This window comes from Onychostruthus taczanowskii, unplaced genomic scaffold (genome assembly GCF_017590055.1).
Source record: "Onychostruthus taczanowskii isolate IOZ18803 unplaced genomic scaffold, ASM1759005v1 scaffold192, whole genome shotgun sequence".
NCBI classification, from domain to species: Eukaryota; Metazoa; Chordata; class Aves; order Passeriformes; family Passeridae; genus Onychostruthus; species Onychostruthus taczanowskii.
In genome coordinates this window covers 328,331-340,583 of record NW_024499151.1, presented here as the reverse complement: position 1 = coordinate 340,583, position 12,253 = coordinate 328,331, and the positions used below count along the sequence as shown (strand labels likewise).

The 12,253-nt window shown below is 42.7% G+C and overlaps 1 protein-coding gene across 1 annotated transcript in view; it reads left to right on the top strand.

Annotated features, from left to right (window-relative positions):
* Nucleotides 1–507: 507 nt before the first annotated feature.
* Nucleotides 508–12,253, top strand: part of RCAN1 (regulator of calcineurin 1) — a 37,132-nt gene continuing 25,386 nt past the window's right edge. The window contains exon 1 of the mRNA XM_041402097.1: nucleotides 508–788. Coding sequence (XP_041258031.1) covers nucleotides 525–788 — 264 coding nt within the window. The 5' untranslated portion in view covers nucleotides 508–524. The remainder of the gene's footprint in view (nucleotides 789–12,253) is intronic.

The following is a 12,253-nucleotide window of genomic DNA, read 5'->3' as shown; positions in this document are numbered from 1 at the left end:
TTATATTCCCACATATACACACACACAGTATTTTGGTACACAAAGCACCTTTTTATATACTATATACTGTATATTAGATATATACCACAAAGACATACAGCATCGTATACACAGAATATTTTTGTATATATTACATATAATATAAAAAAATACTATAAATACAGTACACACACTATAGGGTGTACATATATATATATATATGTGGTATATATATGGTATTTTATATGGTGAATTTTCATCTATAATATATTATACATAGTGAGTACGTGTATTACATACGTAATATATACTAGATATACAGCATAGATGGTAAATATAGTATATTTTATACAAATATAGTTTATTTTGTGGGCGGCAGCTCCGCCTCTCCCTCACGGCGCTGCCCTCACCCAACATGGCGGACGCCGCCTCACGCGCCACCTGTTGCCGCGGCGGCGGCGGCTTCCGATTGGCTGACACGGTCCGGAGGGAGCGAAGCGGCGGCTTCCGATTGGCTGCTGCGGGGCGGGGGCTAAGGAAACAAGATGGCGGGCGGGGGCTGGGAGAAGCCGCCTCAGCGACGTCGCCGCGGCCGCCTCCGCTCGCCTCCGGCCATGGAGGAGCCGCCGCTGCGGCAGCCGCTGCCGCCCGGGGAAGACGAAGAGGAAGGGGAGGAGGAGGAAGAGGAGGCGGACGCGGAGTGGAGCTTCGTCGACCGCGGGATGGAGGCGGTGGCGCTGCGCGACTTGCCCACCGCCACCATCGCCTGCAACCTGGACCCGCGCGTCTTCCAGGACGGCCCGTACCGGGTGAGGCGGGAGCCGTGAGGGGGGCGCGGTGTGCGGGGCCGGGGGAGAGAACGCTCGGGGGTGGGGATGAGGGGGCGAGGCTGTGGCTGCGAGTCCCCGCCCGCCCCCTCGGTCCTGCCCGAGCTCCGTGCCGAGGCGGGGATGAGCCGAGCCCGCTCCGAGGGTGGAGCCGGGGGGGTCGGGCTCTGCTCCAGGGAACGGGGACAGGAGCGGAGGGAACGGCCTCAAATTGCGCCAGGGTAGGCTCAGCTGGGCCAGCAGCAGGAATTTGCCCATGGAAAGGGTGCTCAGGCCTTGGCAGGGGCTGCCCAGGGAGCTTTGCAGTGCCCATCCCTGCAGGTGTCCCCTGGGGGTGGCACTGAGTGCTCTGGGCTGGGGACAAGGTGGGCATTGGGCACAGCTGGCACTCCGTGCTGCCCAAACCTCGGTGATTCCACGATTCTGGGTCTTTCAGTAGCTACAGCTCTTTTACCTTAATTCCTTTGAGTCCTGAACCTGTTGCCCAGGGTGAAGCTGTGCATGAAACAGAAATGCAATAAAATAAAGTACCCCTGGACCACCCTAGCCTGAGCTTTGTGCTTAAGGTTGTGTTTGGTGCACCCGATGTTGTGGTTTTGGGTTTTTTTCCTGTTTTTGTCGTTGGTTTTGCTCTCAAACCCTTTTGTACTGAAGGAGGTGCTTCGTTTTGAAACAGATTTGAATTAAACAGAATGCACTTGAAAGATTAATAACAAATGAATTTGAGTTTTGTCATCTCAGCATAACTGTGTTATCTTCACTATGGATGGCAACATGTACAGAGCCTGTATAACTTACATTTCTAAGGTAAAAAATGGGAGAACTGCCTTGAACTTGAATAAATATCTGTGTCCAGGAGGGAAGAAGAGTCTCAGCTTTATAAATAACACAAAACATTAAAAAAAAGGCAGGTGGAGGCCCTTGGAAGGCAAATGCACACAGACTTTTAATAGATGAAAAATCAGGTGTGTGGTCACTGAATTTCAGCACTGAAATGCATAATTTAGCTTCATTTAATAAAGTGACAGAGCTGGCAAGAGCTGGTGACTCTTTAAAGCTGGAAATAAGGGACATTTTTAAGAACACACATGGACTGGCCACGTTTTTAATTTGTTTTGTTGGCCAAATGTCAGGAAGGTGCAGAGAGAGGAAGTGCAACGAAGCCCTAAGGCTGTATCCCAGATTTTGGAGGTGTGAAAGGTGCCCTCAGCGTTTGGATGATTTAAGAAAAACAATTAAAAATGGGGAAAATACTGCATTGTCCCGTGGTGTATCCAGTTTTCCAGAGCAGGTTCTGGTGTCCAGGGGAATGCAGGAGTTTTGTGTGAGGTGACGTGGGCACACTGAAATGTCACTGGCTGGACCACCTGAGAAATACTCCAAGGTGATTTTCAAAGTCTGCCCTTGGTTAGGGGGTGAAATTTAAGAAAATTCCCTTGGTTTGGTGTAGAATTCCAAAAAATTCCAACTTGAGCAGCAGAGGGGTGGAATTTGGTGCTGATGAAAGGATCCCCACCCTCAGTGTTTGTAAATACTCTGAATTTTGCTGTGTTTGCTCGGTTCCACTCTCTGAACACTCCCAGCAGATGTAACACTCCTAAAATACCTTTTCTCTCCAGTTAAATGGGATTTTTTTCCCTTCAGTGGGCCCCTTAATAATCCTGGATTGCCCTATTTGAGGAGGGTTGATCCAATCAAAGGTGAGACAAGACAGCCACTGGTAATTATTTTTGTTCTGTCCCTCCCAGATCATGATTTGTGCTGCTTGAATGTTCCTCTTCTTCCTCCTTTTCAGTTTTTATTGGGGTGTTGATAATCCCAGTTGAGAAATCAGAAGTTTTCAGTGGTTTGTGATGAGTTTCTTAAAACCAGACCTTCCTGTCAATTCTGCTAAGTGACAGTTTATTCTCAGAAGAAATAAAAATTCTTCCTGACCAGTTTCTTAATACCAATCCCAAAATTTTTCAGAGTAAAAAAACCCATAAATTGACCTAAACACTTACTCTCAAGTTAAAGCACAGTTCAGGAATTCCTTTAAATTCTGGATTTTTCCTTTTTATTGAAGCACAGGAAATTACCACAGACAAAACCCCCTTTTCTGGTCTTCAAGTTGGCAAATTACCTCGGAAAAATTTGGATTTTCTGATCTTTTACACTGGATCTGCAGCTTTTGGTAGTTTCAGTGTTGATTGTGTGCTTGAGGAATTGTAATTCTTTCTTCACCCAACACCCAGGTGGATTTTGTTTTTAAAACTGTGTTCCTGTGTGCTCATTTATTTAAGAAAATGTATCAGTAGCTTCACAGGAAGGTTAAAAAACGAAATAATTTCATTTCTGCCTCGTTGGAACCCTGGGTACTGAGAATTTCAGACTTTGTGTGCTGATAAGCACCAAGAGAATCCTGCATTTAATCTGAAGCTGTGGAGAAAATGAAATCATAGAACCAAAATTACAAGTGTGGAGTTTAAATAGAAGTGTGTAGTATCACACAGTAGAAAACTTAAGAGTTTTAAAATATAATAAAACAAGATAAAAGTTTTAAAACAGAAACTAATCCTTTTTCATATGTAATATTGTGTAACTAAATAAAAAAATCCATATTACAAACCACAAGTAGTTAGTTATTAAGTTAAAAGTAAAAATAATTTCTCCTTAAAACCCTTACAAAAATACAGCTCCATTTTTAATTTATGAAAATAAAATACTATAAAACTCACAGTTTGTGAAACTTAAACAAAAAATATCATCTCACACACTTAATCCTAAGCTTAAAAAAACCCCAAAGCCAGTTTCCATTTCTCCTTCACTGTGGGCACCTCTCAGCTGGGCAAAGAGGAGCACAGAGAGCTCCTACAAAGAATTTAATTCCTCTGAAAATCAGAGGAGAGATTTTTGATGGAGACAATTTCCCCTTAAATTTAAAATATTTCTGAGATTTTGATCTGGTGGAGTCTCCATCTCTGGGAGTGTTCCAGAGGTGTTTGGATGTGGCACTTGGGGACATTTTAGGTGTTTAAAAACCATATTTTAAACCTAGTTCCATATTTTAGACCATGTTTTGTCCTGTTTTCCACGATGGTTCTGCTGGGAAAGTCACTTCCACCTTTAATGGTTCTGTGATAATTACCTTAATCTGCTCATTTTTTGCAAATTAATGAACACAGCAGCAAGTTTTCCATCATTAACAACAACTAATATTCACAGAGAAACTGAAAGCAGGCAGTTCTGTCCTGGGAGCAGCTTTTCTCTGGGAAAACTTCAGTGGAAAACTGAATTATTAAAGAAATTCATCTTGCTGCAAGTGCACCCAGAGTTGGAGCTGAGTCTGTGTCCTCACATAACCCTGGCTGCAAAGAGTCTCTCTAAAATAAATTAAATCTATTTGTTCTTGAAGATAAAACCCAGCAAGGTGAGTTGTGCAGCCCAGGAGAAGCAGAATCCTGGGAATTCCAGCTCCAAAATCCTGTTTTTCCTCCTGCTTGGGGGATTTTCAGTGCAGAAAAGCTTTTTGTGAGCTTTTGGAGCCTTGCTTTGGGCCATTGAAATAATCAGGAGGTGGATTTGGGGTTTTTTTAAGTATTTAAAGAATTCCTTGTGCTTTGCAGGAAGTTTAGCAGATTTCTCAGCAGTATTTATAAAACTTTCTTTATAAATAATCTCCATTTTCTGGTAATCTCTTCCTGCCTCAGCCACATGCCTCATAATCCTTTTACTTCACGTTTTTTAAGCCTCTTAGATCACATTAAAAAAAAAAAACTTTTTAAAAGCAGATTTCCAAAAAAAAGTGGTTTTACATTTATGGATTTTTGTGACCACAGCTCTGGTTTTGGCAAAATACTCCATAAAGGGAATGTAAAACTTAAATATTGGCACCTGCATATATTTTGAAGGTTTTCATTCTTTCCCTGCCAAAAAAAAAATCTCTTTTTTTTTTTTTTTTTTTTTTTGTGGCAGTGTTTATAGTTTGTAATGCTTCTGGTTTCCAAATAAAGCTCAGGGTTAAGAGTGTGGCTCAAAATCACATCTCAATAATCTGGATTTACTTTGAACACTAAAACCATTACAAGAAAATGAGAAACCTTCCATTGTGAGAAGTTTTTCAATACTGCTTCTGGAGGTGTTTAGTTAAGTGGAGGTATTTTGAGCAGCTTCAGGTTTATATCACACTTGGACCTTCTGTAGGTCCCCAAAAGAATTAATTCTGGGCCAAAAATCCACTTATTGAAATCCTCAGAGTGGGCTGATCAGTCAGTGCTTCAAGCAAACAATACAAATGCTTCTATAGGTAGAAAAAAAAAGGAAATATATAATATTTATAGATTTATTTAAATACTCAAATAACTCTTGCTGCACCAGATGATTGTTGGGTGCCTTAAAAATACCTAAACCTAGAAGAGCAGTGCTGTAAAATTGTGCTGAGAAGCCTCAGTGTTGGAATTCTTCACAAAAATTGCTTCCCTGGGATCCAGTGCTGCAATCCTGAGCTCAGAGTCTGGGAGAAAGATCCCACCCGAGGTCAGAGCTGTGCCAGGATTAACAATTTTGGTTTCTTGGAGAAAAGGGAAATTTGGGAAAACGTTGGTGAAATCCCTGGTGGTGCTTTGGGAATGCTGACCTGGAGCAGAGGGGCTGGACAGAGTTACAGAATAAAGTAGGGAAACATAATAATTTATTAAAATAAAATTTAATAAATATTTTAATAAAGATTTATCCAAAGGCCTCCATGGATGCACCTTGGGCAGCACCAGAGCCCAGCCAGGGCTGCCCCCAAGATGAACCCAAATGGCCCCAAAATGCACGAGCGCTCCCGGGGTCTCTCCCTGGGATCAGCTCTGCTCCATGTGCACATTGCAGTTCAGTGTCCAATTCCAGCTCAGCCCCTGCACTCCCATCCTGCTTGTTTTTCTCTCTGCAGCCCACGGGGTTTGTGCTCCTGGGCTGAGATTTGGATCATTTGTCCTTGGTGCCCAGCTGGAGCAGGAATTGTTTTGTGTCCCTGCTCTGTGCACAGAGCTCACCATCCGAGGATATGAAGCGAGACCCACCCACTAAAGCAGGACATGGTCTGAAAATAGAAAAGCTCAAACCTGAGGCATCCCTGGGATCACCATTTCCTTGGGTTCTGCCTTTTTGTAGCAGCAAGTGGAGCTTTGTTCCCAGCATTATTGTCCCATTCATTAATTAAAAATATGGAAATAAGAGCCGTGGTTTGGAGGTGAGACTGATGTGAAACTCAGCCCAAACACCCCAGCATGATATAATTATTAATATCAGCAGTCACTGAACTGTCCCATGCAGAGCAGGTTTAAATTATAGCAGCAAAGGTTTAGTTCTGTGTCAGAAATTGCTGAAGTAATTAATTCAACTTTTAATAAGCAGTGTTTCTAAATTATATTGCATATTAATAAATAACATTACTTGGTGTCGTAACTGAAGGTCAGGAGAGCTGAAAATGAGGGAAATAATTATAAAACAATGGTGCAAATTCATATATTGATATGAACTAGAATTTCCAGTGAAGTCTGGGGGCTGTTCTTGTGTGAAAACAGAAAATCCTGGGATGGGTTGGCTTGGAAGGGACCCCAGGGATGATCCAGCTCCAGCCCTGGGCAGGGACCCCTGAGCTGCCTGGATTTGCTTGAATTTTGGGATTTGTTCCTAGTCTTTAAGCACTTTCCTCCGTGGCCATTTGGGGTGGTTTTTGTTGGGCTTTTATCTCTTGTTCTGGCCAGGTGCTCTTTTTATCCTCATAAAATATGGAAATGTGCTGGGAATGGTTGAAACATGGGCTGTGTTCAGTGGACCTGAAGTCATGACAGAGCTCTAAAATACCATTTAAAATTTTTTTTTGTGGGTGTGATGCATAATTAAACTATGGAACATTGTCCTAAAATGTTTGGGAATGCTAATATTAAAAACAAGGTGGTGGGTGAGTGGTGGCTGCCAGGCACAGGGATTTAGGATGTGACAATAAATGGAGTCTGTGAGCTTCTGCCAGCTTTAGATGGGAACAGAATCATCCAGCAGCACCTGCTTTAAACCTTTGCTCTCTTCCTCTCAGCATTTTTTACTGCCAGAGATAACCAGAATTAATGTAATTAATTATGGCAGTCAGTGATTGATCAATCACAGAAGCAGAGCTGTCAATTCTCAGTGAATTTCATTTATTAAAATGTAACTTCCCTCTCCCCTGGGCAGATTTTCAGAGGCTCACAAGTGAAGAGCTGGGTGTGATTTTGCTTTTTGAGGTTTTCTTTGCAGTTATTTTGGTGCTGGCAAACAACTCTTGGTAATTGAGCTCTCAGGAGCTGGATTGGAGTTCCTTTGTGTTGCTGAAATGCAAAAGGCAGCAGGAAAATTGAGAGAGTACCTGTGGTACAGCAGTGCTGTGGGAGGGCCAGCTCTGCCAGTGCAGGGCTTTTTGATAAATTGATTTATTGAAAATGTCTGTATCACACAGCTTGGCAAAAATAATCCTAAAATACCCATAAATTGAGGGGTTTGACTTCTAGATGCACCAAAATCACTTTATTTTCTTGCATGGACTGAAAACCATTCTGGAAACTTCCTGAAGGTTTGATCCTGATTTCAAAACAAGTGGCTGTTTGTGTGGAAGCCTCTTAAAATTCAGGCTGTTTTCCAAGAAGAACTGGCTGAAAGGCAGGAGAATTGTTATTTTTTTGGTTTTTTTTCCTGAAGGTAGGAAGCTGAGCTGGTGAAGTGCCAGAAAAGCCAAGTTGTATTGTTATAATAAATGGATTTTTTTCCTGTTTGTTTTTATTACCCCATTCATAATCCATATAGTTAAACAAAACACTTCTGTGGGTTTGTAGTTAAAATATCCTCCACCTTTCTGATAACCCAGCAAGTGAGATGATATTGTTAAATTCTTTAAGAACAACTCCCATCTCTGAATATTTTAGTATAGAATTGTTGATAATTCCTGAAAGCTGCAGTAGGAATATGTCCATTCCTGTGGAAATAGAAGACAAAATAAGAACTGAAATATCCATTACTGTGGAAAGAGAAAATAAGAACTAAAATGTCCATTACTGTGGAAAAAGAAGATGAAATAAGAATTAAAATGTCCATTACTATGGAAATATGAAATAAGAATTAAAATGTCCATTACTATGGAAATAGAAAACAAGAATTAAAATGTCCATTACTGTTGGAAAAGATGATGAAATAAGGACTGAAATGTCCATTACTATGGAAAAAGATGGTGAAGTGAGAACTAAAATGTCCATTTCTTGCAGGTTAAATAATGAGAGAGTTTCTGGTGGCAACCAGAACTTGTGGAGGGAAATCAGTGGGAATTGCTGGGGTGTGTGGCCATTCCTTTGCAGAATTCATTGGCCCTTGGGCCAGTTGCCATCCAGCTGGGAGCCAGCACTGCCTGGCTCATGGAAACTCTGATGAGAGGCTTGAATTGTCCTGAGGCTCCAGGATGAAGCAGCTGCAGGGACAGGCAGTGGAAAGTATGAACAGCTCCTGCCTGGGGTTGTGCAACAAGCAGAAAATCAGCTCAGAGCAGGTGAGATCAGCGGGGCCTCTCCAAACCCCACCAAGCCTCCCACGTCAGTGGGGTGTTCTCCCCTTGGGGAAGCCTTAGAATCTATATTAGGTATAAATAAACTCATTTTTGGAAGTTTTTCAGGTTTGGTTCAGCTCCTCACCTTGCCCAGAGCAGCTGAAGTGCAGGAATTCTTCACAGGAGGTGGTGTCAGCAGAGGTTGTTCCTTAATCTGTGCCTTCTTTCCTAAGCTGCCAAAGTGGAATTCTGTCCTTACCCACTGCTCTGCAGTGATGTTTTGCCTCCCCTGCTGGGAAAAAGGCACATCCAGACATTTCTCTAGCAGAAGTTGGAAGGAAATGCAGAACTTTCAGCAAGTGAGAGTTCCTAACCCAAAAACCACTGCCTGGAATATTCAGGCATTTAAAATCTTTTCAGGAATTATTTTCTAATGTTGAATTTTTTGTCCCTTTAATCAAAAACAGGTGGGTTCTTGCCATATGAATAAATAAATAAATAAAATGCATCCCCAAAGCTCTGTTGTTGTATACCTTAACAGCTTTAAATGCCAGTGTGCTGCTGATGTGTCACTAATTAATGTCTAAGATAATTACAGTGTGTCAGGCATTAACCTCACCAAAAATGCAGGTGATTTGGTATAAATTCCAGACTCTTCTTTGGCTCCTTTTATTATCTTTTATTATTTTATCAAGGGCTTGGATGGGATATGGAAGGGGGTTGGAATTAGATATCTTTAGAGTCTCTTCCAACCAAACCATTCCATTAGTGGCTTTGAAATCCTTTTGAAATTTCCAGGTACACTTGATTTGTTCTTTGAAATGCAGAAACTTCTTGTAATTGCTTTGGTTTTTTTTTTCCTACCCTCCCAGAACATTCTTAGAAAATATTTCTGAAGTTTATCTTCCATTCTTCCTTCTGTGAGTGCAGTGGAAAATGTCATTCTTTAAAGATCACAGAAATACCAGCCTGCTCTGACCAGCTCCTGTTGTTTTCCAAAGCCTCCTGTGTTAAAGTTGAATTTTCTATTTCCTTTTGTTTTTCCCTTAGTCACAGAGGATGTGTCAGAGGATGAACACGTAACTTCTGCTTGCCTGGGATGATATCTTTAATATTTCTGTTAAACAAATCCTGCTGTCATGTTAGAAGGAACTAGAAATTAAAACAATCCCAAACACCTGCTGTTTTCATCCTTATCTTTGCTCTCCCTCCAGTCAGAGTTTTGGCATAATACAGCTGCATTTTTCATGATAATCAGTTGTTAACTACAGAAGTCTTTTTCATCCTACTCCAGTGGGATTATGTCATATCTTCAGTCACTGGGACAGTTCTTGTACCTGTCACAGCTGAAAAAAACACCATAAAATTTAGAAAAGTACTTCAGGGACAAGTGCCTTACCTCTTAAAATTTCTTTTAACTTTGCAGAAATGGTAGAAAAAAAAAAGCTGAAAAAAAAAGCTAAACCTCTGACCCCACAGATGATACAGTCCTGAAGCTGTGTGGGAAGCACGAAATGGCTGCAAAATGTTTGTTAATCAGAGCGAATTAATGAACCAATATAAAATAATGAGCAGCTGGATAATTCTTAGGCACTGCTGGGAATCTCTTCCGTGGTTCACAGGGGTGATCTGGAAATGCTGAGAATGAGGTTTTTATGGAATGGAAGCAGGATGGTTTGGGATGGAAGGGAGGTCAAAGATGGTCTCACTGCCAGCCCTGCCATGGCAGGGACACCTTCCCCTGTCCCCAGTGTCCAGCCTGGCCTTGGGCACTGCCAGGGATCCAGGGGCAGCCCCAGCTGCTCTGGGAATTCCATCCCAGCCCCTGCCCACCCTGCCAGGGAACAATTCCTCATTGCCCAGATCCCACCCATCCCTGCCCTCTGGCACTGGCAGCCATTCCCTGGGTGGAAGAACGGACTTGGGTTAAATGAGATTATTTTAGTGACTGTCTCTGGTAGATTGCTGTGGAGTTGTCAGTGCAGGAAGTAAATAAAGAGTGAAATCCAGCCCCATTGTGCTTTGGAATTCAGGAGGATGAGGAGGAGCTGAGACCTGGCTTGGTGCTATTTAGGGCCCACTTTGGGCTGGGAAACAAATGCTGGCAGTGGGGGCTGTTTTTGAGAGGTGTTTATTTCTCACTGTTCATCAGCCCCTGGAGTTATTTGTAGTAGATCCATCTTCTCCAGTGCCTTGGTGAGTAACGATGCTTTAAAAGGTACAAATCTAAAAAAACTCCTGAAGAAATACATGTAAAAAAACCCTTGGTTCTAGGAGGAGCAGATGGAATGACAGGAATGAGGTGTTGATCACTCAGTGGTTGTACATTGGAAAGCTGGGTTACTTAAATCTTCCTTCTGTGTCACCCTGTCCTGGACTAAGCCTGGTTTAAACTGCCCCAGTTCAGTGTTTGGTGCTGGTGTTTAATCATCATTACAGGAGAGCAGTTCCCCCATCATTTTATCCTTAAAAACTGCCCAAGGATAAACTCTCAGCCCAAGGGAAAGGATCCTGTGAGAGCTGAGTGAGGGGAGAACAAAACCCAGCTGCAACGTGACAGGCCATGAGGATTTGGGGAAAAGAGCTGCATCAATAAATCTAAACACAAACAATCACCATGAGCAAAGAAATGCTGAAAGATTTTAATGTGCCAGCCCAATCAGGTCAGCCTGAAAGTGAATAACCTTTCTTTTTTTAAAATAGATTGGATGTGGGACACCAAATTCACTAATGAGCAGAGAGCTCTGACTGTATTTGTTTCCTGTATTTGCAAATTATTGTTTAATCTCTCTCCCCCCCAGTTATTTGAGTTTCCCTTTGTTGCTGCCTGTCCTGATTAGGGCTTTGCCTTGCAGCTTCTCTGATTTGAAGTCTCTCTAATTTGGCATTTCAGCCCTTGCTGTGACGTTGAGGTTGCAGAAGGTGGAACTGGAAATGCTGTTTAAGCTCTTCCCTTGCTCTGCTGGGCAGGTTGGAAATGTCAGCTGTGATTTTCTGAGCTGGCTTTGGACACTGTCAAGGTAGAGGCCGTTGGATCGTGTCACTTTGAGAAGTGACAAATACAAAATAGAGTTTGTGAAACTGCCTGCTAAAAGGGGCTGTGAATCATGGCCAGGCTGGTTTTATGGAGAGCACTCGAGCACATTTGTGTTCTTTCCTCCTAGTCCAATGAAACACTCCAAGCTTTTTAGAGGAGTACTTCAATCAGAACCCAGTTCATCTGGAAAAAATGCTGAGGCTCAGCTGCTCACACGGGCACAGCCCTGCTGTCAGTGTTTGCTGAAGGACCGAGCACACAGCACAAGTTTTCCCTTTCACTGGGACATGGTTGTTGCTGGAGCTTAATGAGTTTCCTCAGAAATACCTTGGAGAGTGGCACCAGCTGCAAACACACCAGGAATAGCTCAGGGCAGAGCTCTCCTGGGAGCTTTGGGCCCTTCCTGCCTCCATGGGGAAAGGAGTGGGGGGATTTTCCAAAACAGGGCTTGGGGGCTGAAAAAAAAAGCAGGAAACAGAAATTCTGAAACAGTCTGCACTGGGTGGGCTTTGAGCTTTCTCCCAGCCCAAACCAGATTGGGATTATTTGAAACCTTTACTAATTCCCTCCAGGTGTGTTATCACCCTCAGATTTATTATTTGACCTTCGCTCGGAACATTTTACAGCACTGGAAATCTGTTTTGGTCTTAGGGGCTGGAGCAGCCTGGCACAGGGGAAGGTGTCCCTGCCATGGCAGGGCTGGCACTGGGTGGGCTTTGAGCTTTCTCCCAGCCCAAACCAGATTGGGATTATTTGAAACCTTTACTAATTCCCTCCAGGTGTGTTATCACCCTCAGATTTATTATTTGACCTTCACTTAGAACATTTTACAACACTGGAAATCTGTTTCGGTCTTAGAATGAATCACAGAATCAT